The sequence below is a fragment of the Clupea harengus genome, unplaced genomic scaffold (genome assembly GCF_900700415.2).
Source record: "Clupea harengus unplaced genomic scaffold, Ch_v2.0.2, whole genome shotgun sequence".
NCBI lineage: Eukaryota > Metazoa > Chordata > Actinopteri > Clupeiformes > Clupeidae > Clupea > Clupea harengus.
Genome location: NW_024880427.1, coordinates 1 through 24,970, shown reverse-complemented (window position 1 = coordinate 24,970; position 24,970 = coordinate 1). Strand labels below are relative to the sequence as shown.

Below are 24,970 nucleotides of genomic sequence, written 5' to 3'. Positions count from 1 at the left end.
ATGTATCTGTTCTGCTTCCAATTGCTATCGTGAGGTTGTAGCTCTCATGACACACACCAATAACTTAAAAGGCTGAGAGGCTGGCAATTTCATAGTGAAATGTATCTGTAAAACGAAAGAACGTCTTATATCACTAGAATGACCTTCACTACCACTATAACGTTAGCTAGCTATGGTAACGTTGTTGCTAACACGTTTGCTAAATGTCAACATTTCAGGAATTAGGCTCCTAGCAAGACTCAGTCACACAAAATGTAAAATCACAACAGCACTGAAACTAGTAATACATCTAACGTCATACACATTATAGCAAAATCTAGGATGACTGTCTGAAGTAGAGGCCGGTAGCTAGATAGCTATCCTACCTGCGTTAACAACTGCCTGGTTTGCTAGCGACTTTCAATTCACTCTGGTTAGCTAGCTGAGTAGCCATACCTTATTACATTTTTTTTCTTATTGAACCCAAAGCTATCCAGAACAACCAGAAAGAACATACATGTACACCAAGGTTACATTGTTAATATTAGCTAAACTTACGGAGAGATGATTTAGAGGTCGGATTCCTTTCATGATTGTTTCTCTCCTTCAATCGATGGGAAAAGGCAGTTATGGCTGACCTGGCGTCCTACCCAGACTCCACGGCAGTCATAACCAATCCTACTGGCCGAGCCAAAGATGGTCACAAGTCACCTCAGAATAAAGTGTTCTTAGAAAATTGCCTTTAAGTAGGTAAGCGCTTCACAATCTAACCTATTATGTCTATTACAAGCTCTTCACAATCTAACCTCTTATGTCTATTTTATTGGTTAATACATTTAAACCTAGATTTACTAACCCTAGATTAACTCTAAACCAGGATTAATTTAATCCATGTTGGTGCAACCCAGCCTTAGAGGAATATATTAAGAAGATATCAGATCATGTAGCAGTAAGGAGAAGGCCCCCATTTTCTTGTATGAACTAGGCTACCCTACCCTTTCTAATGCCTGTCTCACTTTTTTACTTCAGATCCAGTCAATCCACTACTGCGCTACGACTATAGGCCCCTTCACATACTGCAGTTAGACTACTATTTAGACCCTTGACCTGCACAGTTTGAAGATATGTAAGAATAAAAAACATGTGTGTGTCTAAAATGTCATTGTCATTTTCTGGGTGGGGATCATTCCATAAAGTGTAAAACTGAGTCATGCATGCTCCTGGTATATAAATCATGACATCTCTCACCCTCACAAACACTTTACTTTACCTATATAAATTATGTCTCTGTCAAGAGAATATCCATTGTTAAAATACATTATTTGGTGACATCATCCTAAAAGCAGATGTGTGTGTAAAGTAAAGACGAATGGATTAAGAGAAGCTAACTCACCTTAGCTTACTTATCAAGGTGAATTTAAGGAGTCTCCAAAAAAAACTTCAAAGATTATTTTTCTCATCCAAATACAAAGCAACTCCAAACAAGTCTAAAACTGATGTTGATGATGATGATTTCTCTGTTGTATCAAGAGGTTACTTGGATGTTGTTCAGCAAACTATATGTCATGTACAGGCAGTTTACAGGCTTAGTGTGTAGTTTCTGTCCTCTATTGTGCTGTAGACCTACTGAACAGCATGTACATATTTTCTAGTCTAGTGTATTGACACACAATTTTCAGTGACATTCTAAATAACAATTGTCTTGTTAGATACTTAGCAACAGAGCCATACCTGCAAAATGTAGGCTCAGGAATTGATGAATGACTTCTACCTTCCTGCGAATGTAAACATGCTCAACATTGACTTCATACATGTTATCATAAGTTATTATCTGTTAGGTAGAATGACAGTAATCCTCAAAGACACTCATAATGCGAAGATATGCTAACCAGTACATTTCAACCAAGTTTTGTTTATTTGAATCAGTGTCAGGCAACACAGACAACACTGTGAATTGATGACAGAAAAAACTAAACTTTTCATTTGACTTTTAAATGAATCGGCGCGGGATTATGACACGCTGTGTTTAGAACACGCCTCTAGACTAATTTTACGATTCCGAAACGTAGCCGGGAACTGAACTGCATTATACCTGTGTGCGCTGAACAGCAGTCAGTGGAGTTATCCCGTTATAATCTTTTCTACTAATTAAGAACAATTTGTGTCCTCCGTGAAGCACACGCCGAGAGGACCACATAAGGCACATAAAGTTAACTTTATCTTCGAATCCGTGAACATGGTGAGCCACGCATCATTTTCTAAGTTAGCCAGCTAACGTTAACTAGCTGCTCCATGTATGTTTGTGGATTTTGTTAAATCGTTTGTCAAGTAAGACAAGCTTATATTCATAGTTTAGGCATAAACGGTTATTGATGTAGAGTTAAAGTTGTGTTATGCTGACCTAGCGTTCGCAGTGTAGCCAGGTAGCGCTAGCATGCTAACCTATAGCTACAACAGTTTTACTGCAACCCACGTGCTACCAGCATTGCTAAATCATGTTTATGTACCTTCATTTTTTTTTAACAAGATTGTTGTTATAAATAGTTTTTTCTTCACAAGCTGATGTAGCACGGTTCATTATTATCTGATTGTACTAGAAGTACAGATCGACGTTTTGACACTTTCATTGCATTTTAGACTGAAGCAGAGGTGAATCCAAAAGCCTATCCGCTTGCTGACGCAACGTTTAGCAAAACCATACTGGATCTTGTACAGCAAGCGTCCAATTACAAGCAACTACGAAAAGGGGCTAACGAAGGTACCATTTTTTTTGGTTAATAATGTTTTTACGGCTCAGAGCCAAAGACACAACGTAGGTTTGGTTGTGACACACTAACTGCATCCTCTGAATTAATCTTTTGCACTCCACACAGCCACCAAAACCTTGAACCGAGGCATTTCGGAGTTTATTGTGATGGCTGCAGATGCTGAACCACTGGAGATAATCCTTCACCTGCCACTTTTGTGCGAGGACAAGAACGTCCCGTACGTATTTGTGCGCTCCAAACAGGCTCTGGGACGTGCCTGCGGAGTCTCCCGACCAGTCATCGCCACATCAGTTACAATTAAGGAGGGTTCACAGCTGAAACCCCAGATTCAGTCCGTGCAAATGGCCATTGAGAGACTGCTGGTCTGATTGTAATGTCAATGTTTTGTTTAGAGTGCTAATTTTATGATCCCTCTAAGGACCTACAAAGTGAAATCGAGAGCTCAATGTGTCTCCAGTGCGTGGCAGAGAGACTTATCTTTTTTTTGTACTTTAAAGTTGCAAAATGTTTATTTTAATATACTCTTAGTGGTGTTTGTCTACTATAGTTATGATTTAAAATTTAGTTTCCTTTGAGTGTCTAATTTTGTGTGCTTATAAAGCTTGGTTTGGCCCGAGAGGTAGGCCTCATTACACTCTCTCAAGTACAGTGTGTGTGTGTGAGAGAGTACAGCATTGGTGAGTGCAGTTCCATTTAGATTTCAATTATTAAATGGTAATTAAAATAAGCTTTCTCTGCAGCACTTTCTGAAACCTTGATCATGCCCATGCCGCTTTGTTTAGCCCGTGAACTAATTTCTTTGTAAGAGTTTAAAAGTAAACTTTCTGTTCATGACCATACTTTCAGTGTGATTCTTACCATGTCACTGGTTGTGTAAGCACAAGGTATTTTGTGTTAAACCAAACAGCATGTTCATGATGTCTTGAATGTTGTTCAGTATTGAATTTATTAGCACACATATTCCAGGTAGATTTCTTGAGGTTTGAACATTAAACAAAACTGATTCATATACACACCCTTAACTCAAGGGTAATAACCTGACTGTCTTAAAGCACTAATATTCCAGTGATGTTAAGAACCCATTGGCGTGGCATCTCCTTTATGCTGATGAATAGCAGGCGTGACCATAAAGAAAAACGTACTATATGCACTTACTGAAGCAACTCATAAATACAAAATTATCACGATAGAAAATACTGTACAAAAACACTACACAAGACTACAGAAAAAAAGTCACAATAATACATAAATGGACGCTACAAATCCAAGCCCTAAGGGCCTATGTTCACATCACGTTGTACTCCAGAGCAGAATGGGATGACTCTACAACCACAGAAAATAGAATATGCACACATGGGTTGTGTGTGTTCCTCCAACTCACCCTTGGATAATGGAATGGCTCCACCTGAAAAGGCATGTGTGCATGGACTTTTCCAGAAGGGTTCATTTGAGTTTGTTTCAGCGACCGCCCATGTATAACAACAGGGAGTGGGTGCCTCTTACTGCGACACACATCTATGGCTGTCACTCCGGTGGAACAGCATGTCGTCATCTTGCTCCTCAGCAAGCGAAGTGCTGCCAGAATTTGCCCCTGCACGACCACAAACCCGAGGCCTTCAGTCCACGTCAGGGAACTCCGTCTCGGCGGCGGTCCCAGGACAGCTGCCACCTCGGGTGTCCTTCCTCAGTTGCATGGACACACAGCTTAGCCAGCTACGGCTGGTGGGCATCTCCCCTACAATCTCCCAGCAGTCTGTTTCCTCAGAATACCGTTCGATTGTGTCATGGTACCTGCCAGGCAGACAGAGGAGCTCTGATGTCAGCAATGTGCAGCTCAGTTCAGAAATAAGATAATGCAACAAAGGGCTGTTTCTATCAATTGCTAATACGTGTATCAATATACTTCATTTAAAAATCAAGTTGTATTGTAAATCCACACTAAACATTTTCTCTTAAATAATGGTGTCATTGGCCACATTTTCAGGCAGCATAGTGTACATGCAAGCATGTTTGTTGAACTGAAAGCAGCTTTGGATTCAAAAATTTGCCTGAAGACCAAACAGAAACCTTGATAAGGTCCAATACTCTGTTATATGCTGTATAAGAATTCTGGAGTGAGAAATGTGTGGCCGTACCTATCCCACCCCTCCTCTCCCCCCAGAACGTAAATCTTCCCGTCCACCACGGCCACACCGGGCCGGTACCGCCGCTCCTTCATGGGAGCACACATGGTCCACTGGTTGGTCTTGGGATCATAACACTCCACCTTGTCTGTGTTCTCAGTGGAAGCATGCCAGCCCCCTGTGTGCAAAGAACAGTACAAGAAGATGAATATGAATTCTACTGATCTGAGTCTGGTGGCATGTAAACCTACTGGAATGTATGGTATTACTCCAAAAACAAAAATCCCACAGTGAATGACAAAGTTAGTCAAAGATTTCATCCTTATTAAGACAGCACAGTTGTCCAATTTACCGATAACAAAGATCTTGCCCTTCAGAGTGCAGGCAGCAGACCCAGAGCGAGCAATCTGCATGGGGGCTACCTCTGTCCACGCGCACGTTTTTGGGTTGTACGCCTGTGCTAGATCTGTGCCATCTCCATCCTCAAGAACAGCTCCACCTGGTTAAAGGAACCCATACAAAATGTTAGGTGCATGGTGATGGTTCGTTTTCAAGGATTTTTGGATAAACAAAATTGTAGGGAGTCGAGATCAGCTACAAAGTCCCTCTAAACCTCCTGGAGTATTTAGCAGATCAGGCAGTATCTCAGCAAATGAGTCGGGAGTCGCTCAGAGCACATTAGCAAGCAAGGCAATGACCTGTGACATAGAGGAGACCATCTAGTGCTACCACAGCAGGGCTGGTGACCGCCATCTTGACTGACTCCATGAACTGCCAGCTGTTGGTGCGGGGATTGTAGCACTCCACTGTGTCCAGGCGAGAGCGGCCCTCCCAGCCCCCCACAGCAAACACATATCCATCCAACATGACTAGGCCTGTGGGGGAGAGAACGGGACAACGGGTTCAGGAAAAATCAAATCACCAGATCGATACGGTTTCATTACATATGATAACTGATGTAGATACTCCTATACGATTCCATATGATATCTGATGTAGATACTCCTATACCATTCCATATGATATCTGATGTAGATAATCCTATACCAACGTATGTATGGCAATAGCAGTATAGTGCCTATATATGAACACTTCATGAAAAACTGATTGATCTTGATGAAGAGTAAAACTTAGAGAGACTTCAAAGAGCAAGATTTACGTTGATGTTACCGATTCACATTATGAAGCCAATCTTATTTGTGCTATTTTTATGCACCATTTCGTTCACTTTCTGAAGCAACAAAATGTTTCCGAAATGGTACCCTCACCTGGAGAACTGATTATTCTGAGCACACAGCAGAGCGAGTTCCTTTTTTCAACCAAAGACCAACCACATAAAACGGAGACAAAAGATAGCGTTCTCATCTAATATTCTCACCTAGTTCGGAGCGTGCTACATTCATTGGGGCCATCTCCTGCCAGGAGTCAAAGCAGGGGTCATAGCGCCACATCTCCCGGCTGGCTGAGCCATCTGGGAACTCCCCTCCGGCCAGATATAACATGGAACCTGTGGACAAGAGGGCAAGCAGACCCACAGACAAAGTTATTAGGTGTTATAAGTCATCTCCATATAACAGCATACCATAAATATACACCCTCAAACAGATGCAGAAATATATTTGTTTTCTGCTGGTATTCAGAAATGGTTAATACCAACATACAGACATAGACAACTAACCCCATCACCATAGCAAAAAGTGTCCATCAAGGGCCCAACACTCAAAACTCTTACTTCAGGGTTAGACAAGACCTGGTAAACCTGCTAACATCAAGTTTAGAGCTGTTCAAGGTGTCTCACCAGATACAACTAATCCGTGTTTGCTAACAGCAAATGGAAGACAAGCAAGGCTCTTCCACTGGTTGGTCAGGGGGTCAAAGCTCTCCACACTTCGCAGAACCACCTTGTCGTCCTCTCCGCCAACAGTCACGATCACTTCAGCTGTGCCTGTCAGGAACAGTTGAGTGCCAGAGATGCTCATTTCTACCATATATTTTAAAAGAAGTTGACCTGGCAGTATGGAAGTCTAATTCATGCTGTATTCTCCTCTTAGAGCCATACGGAAGACAAAAAGAAGAAGATATCATTACATTTTTTATTATACTATCAGTATAACCATATGAAAGTGTAAAGGTGCAAGGATCACTCTTCGAAAAGGTACGTAACCATAAGATCAAACGAGATTGTGAGTAGTGTGGAATATTTCTGATGAAACGGTTACATATAACGCCAATATAACAGGCAGAGATTTGTGTTGACTTCATGAAAGCGGAGGGAGCAGAGCGGTACCTGTAGAGCGGCGTGGCCGAGCTCTGGGGCCGTAGAGCTCTCCTCTCCGGTCCTGCAGCAGCATGTAGTCCTTGGCCTCAGAGATGAGCCGCTGACACTTGAGGGATTCCTTCACCACGTCCAGAGACTCAATGACATCATGGATGTAGTAAGGGCTTATGAGGGGCAGGCGAATGTGTTCAAGCACCTGTTCCATACAAGGGCAATTTGAATATTTACACATAGTTGAATAGTCATTGGTATGTGGGAAAAAAAATTGCATTTAAAATAATTTGTATTTCATTCACATATCAAAATGCGTTGCAAACATACACATTTCACGCACTCACAATTTTTAACAGAATGAGAATTTCATTTTTACATTCCAATTTTAATAACCAAGCTGAAACATGACCCATATTCATAGCAGAGAACAATGTCCGAGTTATCTGCAACAACAATAACTTTGATTGGGCAGCTTGGACAGCTGTGCCCCCCTACGAGAAGACCCACCCTCTCCCCTGATCTGGATGGATTTCAGAGCTTAGCATCTCAATCCCCAACATTTCGAGGCACCCCTTGCAGATTTAGGCAGCCCAGCTCTCCTGTAGGCTCAAGCCTTTAGCTCAAGCTGCACTCAAAGTGAAAAACGAACACATTTACCAAACAGAATAGCTAAAGGTTTCTCAAAGACTGCTAATCTTTCGTCATTTTGAGAAACAGACTGAAACCCAGCTAAATTCAGAGAGTCTGTGTCCGTCACTCACCTTCTCAAAGCTTTGCCTCCGAGACGTGGTCTTGTTTAGCCAGAGCACTGCTGCCTCAAACACCGTTTCCTCTTTTGGCACGTTCAGGTGGTCGCTAGAGATGATCTCCGTCAGCTTGTCACCACACAGAGACAGGAACTCCTCCTGTTGGTTTGGGTCCATTTAAGTAAACACACAACGACTACAAACAAGGAAACGATAAAGGACAAAAAAAGCTCTGTCAAACTGTGTAGGCCTCCACTATCCCACCTGCTGGCAGACGGTGCTGAAGTGCTGCTGGATGTACTCCATGCTGCGGCGCTCCAGCTCGTGGCAGGAGTGGGCCTCGGCGAAGCAGTGAATGCCCACGCAGTTCATCTCGTCCATCTGACGCTCCATGAAGCGGCAGCAGGCCTCGCGCACTGCCATCACGTCCAGGAGGTTGGCGGCAGCCAGGAGGGCCTGCACGTTGGCCTTGGAGATGACCACCTCGGCCGTGTAGGCGTAGCTCACCAGCATGCCAATCATCTGCGGCTCCACACCGTTGATAGCCACGCGCTCTTGACGCGACTCCATCAGATCAGTGGAGAACATAGCCTGCTCAGGATAATTACAATATCATCAGATCTACACGGAGCTCACGATGGTGTAATAACTGTTTAGAATTACTATTTTTATTAGTTTGTGATATCACTTTAAGAAGTGACTTTGGTATTATACCAATTCTTAGAAGAATTTATATCTAAATTATTTTCATTAAGGAATTATATTAATATAGGGAAGCAAGACTTGGAATGGACCTTTACGATTCCAGTGATTTTTTTTACAAGGTTTACATAGGTTTTTGTTCTTCTAACTGTGCTCCTAACTGTGAAAGGCTGTTATTATATTGTTATACTGATATTAAACATTCCCTAAAAAAAAAAAACAGCAAATGGCTGTAAATTACCTATATATTTGACATGCAGCAGCCTTCAAAACCAGCTTTCTACTAGTTAGGCACAGCTAGCAAACTCTCTAATCCATCTTAATTATGCAGGTTTGAATGTGTGGTACAGCTGTGCTTTGCTGGTTGCATTGCAATGGGGGAATGATCAAGAGGTGGATTTCACATTAACAAACACATGGCATGTTAAATCCATAGAGCAATGCTAAAACTCCATGCATTCACTTATCAAACTAATACATTCATAGTGCAATAATATTGATGTTGTTTCGTCCTCATAGCGGTAACATGCATGCCTTACCTGAAAATAAGAGCTGAAAGAGGCCAGCACAATGCGATGGCAGGGGAACTCCTGTCCACCGCAGCACAGTGTCACATCACAGAAGGCATTGTTCAGACGCAGACTGTTAAGCCCTTCCAGCACCTTGTTGGGATGGCGTGCTTCTACAAACACGTATTCCTCACTGTCCAAAGAGGCGAGGGGGAAACCGGACTCCTCCAGAACGGGAGATGGAGGAAGAGAGGCCATAGCAGGGGAAGTGGCCGATACGTTCACAGCCAATATTTCCATTGTTGTGCTCTTTATGTTACACTGGTTATGGAAGAAATAGGCACCAATCATCCTATCATTCACCTGATCATGGAAATAGTAGACTACAAGTCAGAGATGTTAAACTTTAGGTAAATATCCCACGGATAGGTACAAAACCTGCATAGGCAACGTATGCATGTATGTGGTGACAGTATCACCGACTTTGACAGCCAGCGCTGGTGTATCAAATATCACAACTAACTGACTTATACTCTCGCCTTCATACTATGTCCATGGTGAAAAAATTATAATTGAAACACTAGACTACTTATGATGGGACTTAAATACCTGTTTCTGCTGTCGATGAATCGACAATACCCATGATTTCAAAACCTTTACACCTTTGAAAATGTTGATAGGGGTTGGAACTAACGTGAATTACCCTACAGATGGTTCATGCTCTTCCAGATCTAGTGTTGCCGTCAACTGAGCGACCTTAAACACACACATCTAGATAAGCAAACGAAACAGGCACCGTGGCAAAGAACCGGATGGCAAAGTTACCTTTTAAGCATTTTTTTTAGCAGTCAGATCTTCTCATTTCTGCCAGTGTCGACCCCAAATTGTTTATGCGGAGTCGTGACGCCATGTCTTCTTCTCTGAATTTCCGAAGATAGCATCTGCGAAATATGAGAAATTACCGCCACCTGGTGGAGTTTTATAGACCTTCTGTCACCTGGCATTTAACTTTCTATGAAACGACGAGAAGCTGAGATTGAACAAATACAAGTAAGAGTGAAAAATGGGAATGAAACAGGTGAATGAAGGGAACACAAGAGGGCAGCAAGAAGCTAGGAGAGAAAAATAGGAGGCAGCATAAACAGGAAATATTAATGAAAATTGAAAAAAAGACATGAAAAGAGAAAGTTAACTTGATCACTTTTATAGAAGGAGAAATATATGCAACAGCAGATGTCAAATCCAAAACCGAAAGGATCGAAATTATTACAAAGGAAGAGGTACATAATTTAAATATGATGGGTCTGAAATGGGAAGAAATACGTGACGGTCTGAGCCAAGCCGAGATAGTGAAGGATGACTATACTAATCTTACACTGTAATGTAAATATATAATATGCATTTAAGAAACATGGTTAAAACCTATTTTGGATTTAGTTTTATTTGACTATGTCGTAATTAGGCAGGGTAGGGCACAGTGGTACAGGGGGAGCAAGTTTTAAAAGGAAAGGAGTTACTAGAAATAGAGTACTGGGTGTAGGGAAGGAGCAGGAATATGTGGTAGTAGAGGTATGGGCAGAAAAGAAGGAGATAGTGGTGGTTAACTATTATAATCCTTGCAAACAGTTAGAGTTAAAGTAATGAGAGAAAGTATAATAATGTAATATGGTAATATGGTGTGGGGACTTTAATGCACATAACACACTGAGGGGAGGTGAAAAGACAGAAAACAATGGACAGGTAATAGAAGAGATGTTACATGAAAGAAATGTAGTGTGTTTAAATGATGGAAAGAAGACCAGGATAGATATATGAACAGGTAAGGAGTCTGTGTTGGATCTTACATTGGTTTCCAGTAGAACGGCCCCAACGTGTGAGTGGGAGGTACATGAAAGGGGAACGATAAGAAGAGATCACTAACCGGTATGTAAAATAAATATTAAGATATCACTGGTAACAGAAAACAGAAATGGAAGATGGATTTTTGAGAAGGCAGTGGTGAGGAGGGCTATAGCACAAACAAAGAGAGCATATTGAAGGGGAGGGAGGAGAAGGGGAGGGGAAACCATCAGGAACATGGTTGATGAGATCATACACATATCAGGATGAGCATGCTAGCATACACGGGGTAAATACATGTGGTAAATGTACATACATACATACATACATACATACATACATACATACATACATACATACATACATACGAACATCATATGGCATATACATGATACGTACAAAACAGCTTAGTGGGTATACAGTGTGCTTGTGAGGTAACTATTACTCTATTAACTATTACTATTACTAAGGGTCACTAAACCTGGAGTCAAATGCCTTGTATGTGTAAACCTACTTGGCCAATAAACATGATAAACACATACATAAACATAAACGTAAGTACAGTAATGGAACAGAAAACTATGTTCATAGTGGCAATTATTTACATTGCAGGAAAATGCTAGCACAGAGACTGGGGTAGAATAAGTGTATGACAGTGTGGTGGGGATTTGTAGGTGTTGGCCGAGGGTTTCTACAGTAGATCAGGTGGAGAGACTACATCAGCATCCCACAGCGAAGATAGTCTAGATTAGGAGGGGAAGAGAGAGACAAAGTGAGTGGGACGAGTTTGGCTACCAATACGCATATATGCACTTAATGGATATGATGATGAGGATGTTTCCACAGTTATCAGCATTTGTGACCAAAGGTCACGCTAAGAGAGAGAAAATTTGGTTAGTAATTTGATAAACAGATAAAGAGATACATTTGGTAAACAATGAACGGTAGGTAATACGGCCCTTTATCAGTATCAGTATTAACATAATATGATATAGAAGGAGAGTAAGAATTTGTTTGCACAATGTAACCTACTACGATTTGGTGGGGGTGCATTCCATTGCAGGGGTGCTGATCGTGGCACGACACCTGGAAACCACATATAACAAAGTCTGAACGCAAGGCGGAATTTCTCTTTAAACCAATCAGTGGCCTAAAAATTCCTCAGACAGATTGAGGCACAGCTTCATCAGTGTAAGTTCCAGAGTAGGCTGGAGGGACTGTTTTGGCAGTAGCAGGAGGAACTGATCACACATGACAGAACAATAACATGAAAGTCTGTGAATTGGGAAGTCCTGTGAAAGTATTCAGTTCGCTGTCATCACATTTTGAAGTGTCTAGAATACAAAGTTTTAACTCACTTTTTATCCCTCAGTGATTGACATTCAGTGTTTAAAGATTGAATCTGTTCATGTAATGAGGTGATGTCATTGAGTGATGTCATTATGTGTCTCTTCTGTCTGGACCTCAGTGCCTTGGGCATCACCAGTCTGTACATCTGCATGTGATGCAGGCAGACTTTGATGCAGCATCAGAAGAGATGTGGCAGCTAGCTCTCTCCTTCTGTTGACTAGTCTTTTCTCAGACACTTCTTGAGATCGTAGATATCTTTCCAGTTTGTGTTCCATCCGTGGTGAAGGTGAAACTAAATAAACTTGGCACATAGTCAGGGTATAGGGGAACATTGCTCTTTTTTCTCTCGAAAGAAACTAAATGTTTTTATAGTATTTAATGAGTGCAATTGGTATGGTATGCATAGTTGGATCGAGTGTCCTTAAAATGTAACACCAGAGGATAAGCTCTACTTTTGCTTTCATGTGTCTCCACCATGTTGTTGTCCCATTGTCCGTGAATTCAGAAGTCTTCTGCCTGACCTGTCCTTTGACAGTGACTGATTTTGGCAATTGTTTTCCTATGAGCTTATTTAAAATCCCATGGGAACACATGCAAGACAACAATGATTAGCATACAATTTCTTTATTTGCAAGGCTGTTAAAAGATGAAAAAGCCACTACTCACAAGAACTTTGTATAAACTGTAATGATATGGAATAGAGATGAATTGTATTTTTGGTTTTCATCCTTTATGGATATACATATAAAAAAAAAATTCGTCATTATTATTTTTGTTTTATTGTTGTTTTGTCATAAAGGCAATCACCCAAGTCACTCTCAAGACAGTAAAACCCCTCATGGTCCCATAATCACCCCACATGTCCAACCGCTTATACATTTAACATCAGAAAACATGAATAAAAGCTGCAGTTTAGTTTAGTTTTTAAAGCTGCTAACAGGCCATGAATGTCTGCCCTTCCTACTGAAGCATGATTTTACTATTCAGTTCAGTGCTTTGCTTTGTCCCCTATGCCACCTCACAGAAAGGTATCTTTCAGAATGCCAGGGTGCTCCAGAACTTTCTTGTGTCTTGCCGCCGCCTCCAGGATCTTCTTGCGGGGACCCAGCTGGAGGCGAATGCCCCTCAAATCTTCATCTGAACACAGCATGAGGGCGTCCAGGTCGAGTTTCTCACGGGCAAACACGGGTGCAAAGTCCATAAGGCTGATGGAGTAGAGGAATGCATCCAGAGGAGTCGTCTCCTCTTCAAGGTCATCCAGCCCGATCTCCTCCTGGTTCCAAGGGACACTTCCCTCTCCCGCAAAACCACCACTATCATCTTCCTCTGCCTCAAGCACTTCCCTATGGATCAGAGATGCCATGTCCTCCCCCATGTCTCCACTGGGGAGGTCCTCTGGCTCCACCCCCATCTCCATGGAAAAGTTCTTGCGGAACACCATTTTGCCCAGACCTGGCCTTTGGAAGATGGACTCATGCACTTCATCATCAACCTCGTTCTCGTCAGGATCTCCGATTCCACTCCCATCCGCGTCGTCCTCATCCTCCTCGTTGAACATGCCAACGAATTCCGGCTTCTCCGTGGAACCGTTCTGTTTGATGAAGATCACATTGCTGTCCCCCTGCCTCTCCACCATCCCTGAGACCGTGTCTTTCTTCCCAAACTTTCGCTGAAGGGTTCCTTTGACTCTTGAGCTGAGAGAGCCTGACTTATCTGCAGCTATGAGTTTGGAGAATTGATCGTTCACACTATTGATGGTGCCCGTGTTGCTAAATGAAGCTGCGCTGGTTTCTGGCACAATGCTGTCACGGTACCGCTTGTCCATCTTGTTTTGGTGCTTCTTCTTCACCTTCTCACATCTCTTCACACGCTCCTGAGCCTCCTTGGTGGCACGTTTCTTCAGAGCCTCAACCTTTTTGGCATTTTTGCCGGTCTGTTGGGAGGCTGCGCTGTCAAGGAAGCGCACGCACTCCATGTTGTCTCGTGAGGCTGCCACATCCAAGGGCGTGTGCAAATCATTGTCCATGGCGAAGATGTTAGCGCCAAAGCTCACCAGGAAGCTGACGATTCTCAGGTGACCATTGGAGGCAGCATGGTGGAGTGGAGTGTTACCCCAAATGTCACTTCTGTCGGGATCTCCCCTAAAAACCAAAAAAATGATCAACACTACTGTTAAACACTGCATAATTATTTCCTCATGATCTACCTTTCATGACATCATACTGCAATTACCAACACAATGAGATTGTGAAAAGGTGGAGTCCCTCCCCCTTCTCACTTTGTTCCCCTGCACCTGTGGACGGGTCCAATTGGGACTGCTAAATTAGCCCCTGGTGCTGCCACTCTTAAAAGGCGCACTAATTGTGGTTCGAGAGACAGACTGAACAGGCTGCAAGAAGCTGAGACAAGGTCCTAGACGAAACCTGTACGACACAGTTGGACCTTGTCTGTTTTAAAAGCTTTAGTTTTGTTCAGGGTATGTTTCTTTGTTTTGGGGTTGGGATTACCCTGGTGTATGTGCTTATGATTTTGGGGTTCAAGTCCCTTGGTTTTTTGTATATATGTTGTGGGGTTTGAGTTGTAAATAAATATACAGCTGTATTTTTATGAGAAAGCCACTGTCTCCTGCGCTGTGTGTTCTCCTGACTACTTGCAACCACGATCCAGAAGCCTACATCCCACATCGTGAGATGGCCGGCTTGAGCGGTCTTTCACAGAGATACATAAATCCCAATGCAGTACTCATCACTAATTAAAATATATTCAATTCAACTGTTCAATTTTATTTATATAGCACCAAAACAATAGGCTCAAGGCACTTGTATATGTAAATATATAAATGTATAAATATAGAAGCCATGAGATATCTTTAATAAGTGGGAAGACCAGACAGAGGAGCATATTGTATCCGTCCACTCCTGACATTATATTATGACAGGTGATGAGCCATCTGTAAGCTTGTTTATTGGTGATCCATTAAAAACTGAAGTCCTTTCGTATGCTGCCACGGGTCCTATAAAACTCCTGATTGCCCTATCTGTGTGCAAGCTTATCTCAGTTTCCCGTTTACTGCTGCTGACGTCATTCTTTGGTTGCTAGGGCCAACGAAAAACTCCATGATAAAAATAAGATTTGGACCACTCCTACCGACAACATAAACATATTCTATGTTAACAGAATTGCTTTATGATTAAATGTATGCTGTGATGATAATTAGACTCTTGTGGTGTAAAAACAGCTGTCAGTTCCAATCTATTTTGTTTTGCTGCTTTGAGAGCCATACACAGTGGAAGACAGAAAATAAAGGCTGCTATTGTTCCTCATTTATATAATACTGTGGCCTGATTCATTTTGACAGATTTTGGCATTTGCTCATGCATCAAAGCAGAAAGTATTCACGCTGACAAAGATGGAGATGATATCCCAATGTATTTTTCAAAGACAAAACAAACTCAAATGGATGACTTGAGACTGGGCCTGGAGTTAGGGTTATCTTTGTTGGGTGGTGGCTCTCCTAAAAGCTTTAAAAGTATAATATCTGATGGTTTTATAGGCTGACTGGAATGTAGTTCAGAAGGTCCAACAAAGCATCATAAAACTAACCTTTGGTCTAGATGAACACTTTAACACACACCTCTGAACAAACTATTCAGAATATACATATATCATATACTGATACCCCAGATACTGACAGTTTGGTAGTTCTACTTTAACCCTTTCTAAACATACATGTTTTCACATTCCGGAACAATATTCCTTTCAGCATATTAGGATTACTGACTAAACCAAATGCAACAGATGCCAGCATGCTTGTCTGTTGAAAATATTGTCATTGTTTTATTCATCAACTTAGGTATAACTCTGAATAAAATAACTGATGTATTTTTCACTGAAAATAACAATCTTCTGTTCTTAGAGAAGAGGTTACAGTTATGGAGTTCAGAATGAAAGTTACCTCCATTTCTGAAATTATAGCCTACACACCTATTCAGCCTACTTCACTATACTTCAATACATTCTGCAATTCATCTTCGCTTACCTCCTACTGCAAATTAGTTGTAAAGCCTCTAAATTTCCATGGTAGGCAGCCCATAATGTTGGTGTCATTCCATCTTCGTCTGGAGTGTTGAGATCTTGCGTGGTTGCTTCTTTCAGAAGTTCGAGATAGCCATCAATGGCTGCTTTGTGATATCTTGACATTTTGTCAAAATCTTTCGAAGACAAATTCTGTAAAACAAAAATAAAAAGGACGGTCTTAGCTGAGCATGTTTGGTAGTGCTGCTGTGGTGTCTGGCTGAAAAAAAGAAGCTCTGAGAATTGTCTGGGAGGGACATAATCACAAGGCAAGTCATAAACCAAAAGCAAAGTTCGTTGTGGACTGGAAACGTCTCATCATTGGTTGTATGCAAATGGTGGTAGTTATGCTCAATGTGGGAAATAGGCTATGCTTGGTTACTAATAATGAAATAAATTAGCTTTAGAATAGTATATATATTGTATATTGACATATTGACAGTGAAATTGAATGCAGTACAGTTCATTTGTATAAAAAGCGCCGACAGTCTTAGCCATTATATATTAACTCTGGCCAAGCTATTCTCTGCCGGGGATCCTCCGAATCCTCGGACACTATTTAAATACATTAGAAATTACTTCACATGTAAACTCCTCTACTGTAGGGGGCAGTCGATATATTTAGCACATTCAAAGCCAATGGTTTAGCAGCAGGCAGAATAAGAAACTCAGGAAGGAAAGAAGTTCCGTGGAGCTAGCGACAATAAGCAACTGTACGCGACAGCAGGTGGTAATATGGCTGCGAAAAGAGTGAAAATAAAAGTCCACTTCAAAATGTTGTTTGAAAATCCGGTTTGACAGTATGTTTCGAAATTTTGCACGGGGCATGCCTGTTGTGCTGCTAACTAGTATAGATAAATACAGGGCATATTGCACCTTGCAAATAACCACGGAATGAGATGGTAGCCTGTTAGGTAGGCTACACAACATTTCGTTTTTGGTTACTTATTATCTTATTTCTCCATTAAATCTATTTTACATCACCACATCCAGAAAATTACATTTCACACTTAAGGCTTAACGTTTTCTTTATACTTCTTGTGAGTCATAAAACACCCTATACAAAGGGATGAGAATTGATAAGATTTTAACGATTCCGATGCCTTATCGATTCCTGCTTATCGATTCGATTCCTTGTCGATTCTTTTATCGATTCTTATTGGGCAAGGGGTTAAAAAAAGAGCACAAACGGGTTTATTTACATTAATTTTCTTTTATATAATTTTCTATAATGCTGCACACACCATATACAGTATGTATATACACATTAAAAAAAAAAAATAACCAAAAACATTTATACATATTCCTCTTGAACTTAAAATAAAACTTACATAACTTAAATAAAATGTATTCTGTTTAATTTAAACATGTTCCTAGAAATTAACCTAACGAAAATCTGGGGCATATACCGTAGTAAAAGGGTGCAAACCTTTCACCACAAACTTAGTCACTGCTCGGTGACATTCGTTGATCCTCTCCTCGGTCATTTTATTTTTCCCTGCCTCGAAGAAAGGATGGGCTAGAGGTGTACATGACGTGCTAGCTGTAGCCTGTGACCCAGACAGACTACCAGCCTCTGAACCGGTCTGACTGAGCGTCATCAGCTAAATTGGATGGAAATGGAGATTATCTATATAGTGAAAGCTGGTTTACACAATGAAACAAATGGCACTAACAAAATCGCTGAATTTGCTGAGCTGACATAAAGCCACATTAAGAGGGGGAGGCAAACACTACCTCTGCCTCAATGTAGGGGGCTGAAAATGGAAGATTCTATAGCCAAGCTAGCGTAGCTATATGCTACGTTTAATAATGGATTAAAAGACGATATGCTCAGTTTAATAATGGGTTGACACGAAAACGCGAACGTTTGCTGATAACACACGCCCTCCGATAATTAACACCGTTACGATCAAACATTTCTCAAAACTGGACTTTCAATCCAAACGTGAAGTGATCAATAATGGGAGACCAATGCCGGAGCTAAAATGTATGCTTCAAACGAAGGGACAGAAGATAACTTGATCGACTACACACAATAAAGGCAAATTGCTTCACACAGTGAGTGGTTGTGATCACTTTTGAAGAGTTTACCTTGGACAGAAAGAGATGAAGCGCCGACATTAGCTGAGCTGCTGCATGCATCGAAGACATGACATTCCTGTAATTTAATTCCATGCTGTGTGTTCAAATGCTTATTCATATTTGTTTTATTTCCTCCCTTCGACGAAATAGACTTTTTACACAGGTTACAAGTGGCGTAGGTGTCATTTTTGTCGTGTGAAATAGAGCCAAACTTTAGAACGCTTCTGCCTAGTTGCCATGTTTGCTGCAGTCTGAAGAAGAAACTAAAAAAGTTCGCGCATGCGCAACGCCACAAAGGACCGATAGCAGAACCGTTAAAGAATTTGGCTGACGATTCCAAACAATCGGTTCACTAGGAACCGGTTCTAAAAAAGAACCGGTTCTCGATTCTCATCCCTACCTATACATTACAGAGTAAAATGAGCCTGTAGACTGTGTTTAATATGAATAGGTAGAATATAGTTCGGAGTTGAACTTATTATGTGAACTACTTAAAATATAGATGGATTATGCAATGCAAATTCTTAACCCACATACAGCAATACATACAGCACACACTTTTACAACAGTGGTGGCTGGTGAACTAATGAAAGAAACTAAAATTCCTTAAAAAGAAAAAGAACATTCCTTTTTTCGGGATACATGTCTAGTGGTATTAAAGAGAATCAAACACATGACAAATACTCTTTGACTTTGTAACCTTTGACTCCATATCAGTTAGGAAGACATAAGGGAGGTCACTGTATATCTATACATCTGTAGGCAACGACTACTGCATGTGACTCAGCTGGGGCTTAACACGCCCTGATACCTACAAAAGTGATTCAGAATCATATACAGGATTATTGCCAAATAGGTTTCCACATACAAGGGATTCGGAAGGAACAAGGAAGTATTCAACACTTCGCATTAACATTAAGGAACACTCTTATTACATAAGGATTATAAAATGTGTAACACACATGGTAGCAATTTCTTAGACCAATGGCAATAATACCAATGACAGACAAACTTCACAATGACATACACAATGACAGAAAAAGGCCAACACTATGAAGACTGTTAGTGACAGTCTAACAGGTTAAGAACAGGTTGTAATGAAGATGTTTCACGTACTTACTGAGTTGAGAGTGAGCATAATCTAATGTCTAATTTACTGGACAGCAGAACTAGGGACCCACAAGGGAAGGAAATGTTGCTGTATTTTTGCTATGTACACTGGCACCTTCCAAGGCGATTCAGGCCTAAATATCTATACATTTCCTTACAGTACTTGTTATAAGGATTTCATTTCACTCCTATATCACTGATGCAAAATGTGTTGTTTTCTCAGCCACACAATTTGAAGTTTATCAGTAGGTGATTAATGTAGGCCTAGTGTATGTGCCTCGGCTGGGCTAGGGCCTAGTGTATATGACTTTTCTTTTGTGGGTAAAATTTTGGATTTGTTATTTTTCCAGATTTTTTAAATTAACAAATAACTTTTTTTTCTTCAGCTGAACAACACTTGGGTTGTTTATATATATGTAAAGGCATTTTAAGCTTTTTTCTAGTTTAGTTTGTATTTTTCTTCATATTTTGTCATTGTATAATTAGAAACTAATGAACAAGTTTCGACTTTTATTTTAAAGAAATTACGAGTGGTGACTGTCGGTAGGAAAACTGTATGATCAGGGAAAGTGTATTAAAACCGGATGTCGTCACTTTAAGCCGGTCTCTGGTTGGATAAAGCTTTTCAGCAGAAATGGACAAGGACCTTTGATTTATTCTGTAGGAACCATGCCGATGCCTGACTTTTAATATTGTGTGACGTTGTTGAAGTTCAAGTTCAACATTAATAGCGATTGAATTACCCTTGTGTCGTGTAATCGCTAGCGGTAAATAAACGTTAATAACTTGAATGACTGATTAAGGATATATGTTACACATCACAAACACATGTAATCGATGGGTTTTGGGGGAAATGAGGTAATTGGTTAGCTTAAATTGCAGTATCTTAGGCGAGCTAATTGACCTGGCTAGCTATAGCGGAATTAACAGTGCTAGCTTTGTGTTTGGTCATATAGCTTCGTAAAAGTTCGGTTAACAAGTCACTTGTGTGTTTAGTTGTATGACTTCGTAGAAGTCCGGTTAACAAGTCAATTGAGCATTAAGCCACCTGACTATAATGGGTCTATTCATATGAGCATGCTAACGTTAGACTTATTAGCAGCGAGGCTAGCTAGCTACTATGTGTTCCAATGGATTGTTGGTCTAAGCGTTAGCTTCAGTTAAGACCTACGTGTACCACATGAACAACTAAACGAGTCAATGTAGACATATACAAAGTTGTGTAGATAGCTTTATTCACATAAGCCGTATAACTCCACAAAAATAATAATAATTTAAAGAAAACCGATCGTTTGCATGCCAGGCGATCAACACAACTTCTCAACTAAAAAGTAAAGGTCCTTGTCCATTTCTGCTGAAAAGCTTTATCCAACCAGAGACCGGCTTAAAGTGACGACATCCGGTTTTAATACACTTTCCCTGATCATACAGTTTTCCTACCGACAGTGGCCATTTTGAAAATGTTGTTATTGTAGCTAGCTACACGCTGTCAACGGAAGACTGTTTGCTTACATGAACCGGGTCGGAAGTCTGTCCATCATGGTCTGAGGTCTACGAAAGTTATCAAGTTATCTAACGTAAGACAAGAGAGGTCATTTGACAGCGCCGTGGCACTGTTTGCACGAATAATTACATATCAAGTAATCGCTTTGAAAACGCTAGGATGTCAGACAATGGCGGAGTGGCTGTTGGCCTTCTGTCTTACGAGACCCTCGTCCATGCAATGGCAGGTGCAGTGGTAAGTTAGGCTACATTTTCATAGATATCTGTGTGTAATATATAGTCTGCCGGTTGTTCTGCATAGAGGTATGATTTCTGAACTGTTCAGAAATGCGCCCAAGTGGTTATATTATGTCGGTCTCCGGCTTTCTGCCAGCGGCAGAATCTCAACCGTGGGGATATATTCGTTACCAACCCTTCTCTCAATCGTGTCTTTTTGTTTAGTATTATTGCGTTTGTTTCACAGGGTAGCATGACGGCGATGAGCGTGTTCTTCCCCTTGGATACAGCCAGGATCAGATTGCAAGGTGAGAGAGAGAGCGAGAGAGAGAGAGAATGGGCGATGATGGATTACTTTAATGGACTTTGGACTGGAACAAGAGGTCACAGAAGATAGAGGGAGAACTAATGTATACTCAGGATTATCCAAGATTATGTGATAAATTCTTGTTAATAGGTCTGATTGTGTCTATGAATGTTTAAAGAAGTGAGTGTTTGTGTGCTGATGCTTTGAAGCTGACATGTCTTGCCATTCTAAACCGTTTTAGTTGATGAAAATCGGAGGTCAAAATCAACACCTGTAATCCTGGCAGAGATAGCAAAGGAAGAGGGCATGTAAGTGTCTTTTGAAGAGCTACATGTTTGCAAGTGTGTAAACTGGGATTGCCACAGAGCACAGTTGTGAACACTTACCCTTTTTATACTTTACATTACCTCCAAGATGGCTAAGATTTGCAACATTTAGAATCTCTTGTGTGTGTGTAATCTTCTTGTGACATTGAGCTTCTGAAATAAAATAGCTGAGGCCAGTTGACCTCTTTTGTCACCACTCTGTCTTTGCCTCTTTCAGTGTCTCTTTCTGTCTCTCTCATTTATTATCGGTAGTCTTGTCTTTCTTGCAGACTGTCACTGTATCGTGGATGGTTTCCTGTCATCTCTAGCCTTTGCTGCTCTAACTTTGTGTACTTCTATACCTTTAACACCCTGAAGAGAGCTCTGGTGATGGGCAAACCACGGCCTGCCAAGGACTTGCTCATGGGAATGATCTCTGGTGAGGGGGCCAATAAGTCACTCTGCTCCATTCAGTATGTTGATGTTCATGGTCCAATAAGCCTTGAGGTCATGAGGGTTAACACTTCGGAAGCATCAATATGTTTACATGGATACAAAGGGTTCACACTGCTTAAAAATGATTGTAATAATGAATGGGATATTACAAATAATCTCAATATGCATGTAACACCAAAGGGCTAACATTAAAAATGAAGTATAATGAGAGAAATGTTTTTTTTTTTTTACATCTTCACAGGGGCAGTGAATGTGCTCCTGACCACACCCATGTGGGTGGTGAACACTCGCCTTAAGCTTCAAGGAGCCAAATTCAGGAATGAGGATCTTCACCAAACCCACTACAGAGGCATTTTTGGTTAGTGGTGTGTGCTGGAGATAGCCTTTCACCGTCATAACTATGGTGCATAGAAAACAGGGTCTTTATTAGACTTCATGGCAGGTGTGGCATACTGTGTAAACTCTAGCCAAGTGACAGTACTCTGCACTTAGGTAGATAGATAGAAAGAGTGCTTAACAGGGCGCTTACATCTGCTTTGTCTATGTCTCTCATTTAGATGCCTTCTCTCAAATCATTGCTAATGAGGGAGTGGGCACTCTGTGGAACGGGACCCTACCCTCTCTGATACTGGTCTTTAACCCTGCGGTCCAGTTCATGTTCTACGAGGCCATGAAGAGGAGGGCTGCACGAGGGGGCAGAAGGGTCAGTGTCTTTATTATTCTGTGCCCGCTGCATGTGAGCGGCATTTACACCTGTCTACATAAGGTTGTGCTAGTATCCTCAGTTTGGTTGGATTTATGTGGGTGTGCAACACCATGGATGTAAGTAGGCTGTTTATGTGAAATCATTGCCAAAAGGGAAAAAAACATACTTTTTAGTAAAGGTACATTTCAGTTTAGAAATTAGAACTGGGGTCATTCCCTTTCAGTTGGTTCACTTGGTACAACACAGATAGTATGGGATATCACACCCTTGGTGGAGACATAGGGAGGTCACCATCGTCTCCTCCTCAGTTCAAGCTCTCTTGTGAACACTGTGAACACCTCAACCTTGCACCGCCTGGTTAGCTCGCAAGCTGGTTTTAAGTGTAACAAGTTAGCAATTTCTATCGATGCAGTTAAAATGGTCGAAACAGGATTTGTTCGACAACATCCTCTATTGGTGTGTTGACTTTTTGCATGGCGCTGTTTTTAAGAGTTGTTTGCAACAGGTTTCAAGTGTGGCGTGTCTCCAACCTAGTCTAGCATTAACTCGCTGCCTGCATGGGCTGCAACCAAACCAGGCATTCAATCATGTCCTCCGAGTTGCGTTTCTTCTCTCCACGAGAAGGACCAGCACATGCCTGTCCGTTCTGCCTGGGAATCAGGTGCAGCCTGATGTGTGTGTGCATTTTGTCACCAGCTCAGACGCTCCACTCTCAAACAGCCTTTTGAAGATCGTTGAAAAAATCCTTTGGCAAGCTGCCATCGAGCAATACCACCTCCTCTCCTAATCTGCTGAACCGTCTCTGACTGACTCTGCAGGCGAGGTGGAGCCAGGTGGAGAAATGATTGCTAGCTAGGCTGGTAAGATGGAGGAGCTGTGCAAATTAGAACTATCGCCTTTCATCTCTCCAGTCTCAGCAGCATGCGATACTCACGGCGGGTGATGACCAGGATGTTTTCGACCTGGACATAGACGAGCATGGCCTACCAGAAGCCCTGTGTGAGTCTCCAGCTACCGACAGAACATAGAGCCAGATGGATAATTCCTTCTTCGCTCTCTACCGCCGTGCTGCTCAGAAGCTGGAAGCTGGGTAGCCTAGAGACTCCACAGGTTTGCTGGATTCTTCTACCCAGACTCCTATGATCGTGATTCAATATCTGCCACTGTTTCCAGATTTTGTGTTGGAGCTAACATCATCCTGGAATAAGCTGCTGTCTAACTGCACCCTGGTGCCTTGTTACGCGGAAGTTCCTGAACCATAATGGAGCTGAGGTCGGGGCTGTTGCACCCTCCTCCTATGGAGCCATCCCACGCCTCATATCTGGACCCGCCAAGGAGTAATGCCAGGAGCCTAGCGAAGAGTTCTGTTGTGGAGGTTTTGACATTCTTACAAGAACTATTGGAGCAAGACTGCTCTTTTTCAACATTAATGGTGTACCTAGAGGCTATTTCAGCATGTCATATTGGCATTGATGGGGTGTGGCCAGGGGCCCACCCTCTTATTATCTGCTTTATGAAGGGCGTGTGCTGCCTGAAGCCCATTATCAGATCACCTGTGCCATCTTGGGACCTACCTCCTGTTCTGGATGCTCTGAGCTGTTCTCCTTTCGGCCCCATTAGTGTCTGTGGACGTAAATTCTTACTTTGGCTTCAGCAAAGCATGTGTCTGATATTCAGGCCTTATCTGGAAGTCCTTCATGCACCGAGTTTACACCCGGTGACACAACCCTAATGCAAAGTGCGAAAGTGCAAGACCATGCAACTTATGCTAAGATTGTGGTCATGTCTTTTGTCTTTTTTGCTAATCCAGCTGGTGGCAGGGGGCTGTGTAAACAGCGGCTTTCCCCCTGGATTGTGGAGGCTATCTCCCTGCCTCTTAATAGCAAGGGCCTGGTTCAGGGGTGTATCCGTGGAGGAGGTG

General features: G+C 41.7%; 4 protein-coding genes across 5 annotated transcripts; 2 read left to right on the top strand and 2 right to left on the bottom strand.

Moving 5' to 3' along the window:
- Positions 1–2,020: 2,020 nt before the first annotated feature.
- LOC122132112 (NHP2-like protein 1) lies at positions 2,021–3,586 on the top strand. Its single transcript, XM_042706898.1, has 3 exons — positions 2,021–2,218; positions 2,617–2,737; positions 2,853–3,586. The coding sequence occupies exons 1-3, from the start codon at positions 2,216–2,218 to the stop codon at positions 3,113–3,115; spliced, it is 387 nt and encodes a 128-aa protein (XP_042562832.1). The 5' UTR covers positions 2,021–2,215; the 3' UTR covers positions 3,116–3,586.
- An 88-nt stretch (positions 3,587–3,674) lies between these two features.
- Positions 3,675–10,031, bottom strand: si:ch211-256e16.3 (kelch-like protein 20). 2 transcript variants are annotated; one of them, XM_042706896.1, is made up of 11 exons: positions 9,924–10,031; positions 9,129–9,461; positions 8,152–8,478; positions 7,903–8,046; positions 7,157–7,343; positions 6,668–6,814; positions 6,248–6,376; positions 5,569–5,745; positions 5,223–5,369; positions 4,883–5,048; positions 3,675–4,538 (listed from the first exon to the last, which is right to left on the bottom strand). In XM_042706896.1, the coding sequence occupies exons 2-11, from the start codon at positions 9,447–9,449 to the stop codon at positions 4,364–4,366; spliced, it is 1,920 nt and encodes a 639-aa protein (XP_042562830.1). In that variant the 5' UTR covers positions 9,450–9,461; positions 9,924–10,031; the 3' UTR covers positions 3,675–4,363. The 2 variants fall into 2 exon arrangements, with proteins under 2 accessions (XP_042562830.1, XP_042562831.1); XM_042706897.1 differs by having other exon boundaries at positions 9,129–9,419.
- A 2,864-nt stretch (positions 10,032–12,895) lies between these two features.
- anks4b (ankyrin repeat and sterile alpha motif domain containing 4B) lies at positions 12,896–16,613 on the bottom strand. The gene is made up of 2 exons (XM_042706895.1): positions 16,327–16,613; positions 12,896–14,428 (listed from the first exon to the last, which is right to left on the bottom strand). The coding sequence occupies exons 1-2, from the start codon at positions 16,485–16,487 to the stop codon at positions 13,306–13,308; spliced, it is 1,284 nt and encodes a 427-aa protein (XP_042562829.1). The 5' UTR covers positions 16,488–16,613; the 3' UTR covers positions 12,896–13,305.
- A 4,398-nt stretch (positions 16,614–21,011) lies between these two features.
- LOC122132109 (peroxisomal membrane protein PMP34-like) lies at positions 21,012–24,955 on the top strand. The gene is made up of 7 exons (XM_042706894.1): positions 21,012–21,294; positions 21,523–21,583; positions 21,824–21,890; positions 22,178–22,326; positions 22,585–22,701; positions 22,901–23,046; positions 23,961–24,955. Exons 1-7 carry the CDS (start codon positions 21,220–21,222, stop codon positions 24,075–24,077), a joined length of 732 nt encoding a protein of 243 aa, XP_042562828.1. The 5' UTR covers positions 21,012–21,219; the 3' UTR covers positions 24,078–24,955.
- The last annotated feature ends 15 nt before the right edge of the window (positions 24,956–24,970 follow it).

Coding starts and splice junctions, on each gene's coding strand:
- LOC122132112 (XM_042706898.1), top strand. Junction 2,738..2,852: donor ACGAAAAGGGGCTAACGAAG/GTACCATTTTTT, acceptor CACTCCACACAG/CCACCAAAACCTTGAACCGA.
- si:ch211-256e16.3 (XM_042706896.1), bottom strand. CDS start 9,449: ATGATTGGTGCCTATTTCTTCCATAACCAGTGTAACATAAAGAGCACA. Junction 6,377..6,667: donor ACACGGATTAGTTGTATCTG/GTGAGACACCTT, acceptor TCTTGTCCACAG/GTTCCATGTTATATCTGGCC. Junction 5,370..5,568: donor TGGTCTCCTCTATGTCACAG/GTCATTGCCTTG, acceptor TCCTTTAACCAG/GTGGAGCTGTTCTTGAGGAT.
- anks4b (XM_042706895.1), bottom strand. CDS start 16,487: ATGTCAAGATATCACAAAGCAGCCATTGATGGCTATCTCGAACTTCTG. Junction 14,429..16,326: donor CAACTAATTTGCAGTAGGAG/GTAAGCGAAGAT, acceptor TTTGGTTTTTAG/GGGAGATCCCGACAGAAGTG.
- LOC122132109 (XM_042706894.1), top strand. CDS start 21,220: ATGTCAGACAATGGCGGAGTGGCTGTTGGCCTTCTGTCTTACGAGACC. Junction 21,295..21,522: donor ATGCAATGGCAGGTGCAGTG/GTAAGTTAGGCT, acceptor TTTGTTTCACAG/GGTAGCATGACGGCGATGAG. Junction 21,584..21,823: donor AGCCAGGATCAGATTGCAAG/GTGAGAGAGAGA, acceptor AAACCGTTTTAG/TTGATGAAAATCGGAGGTCA.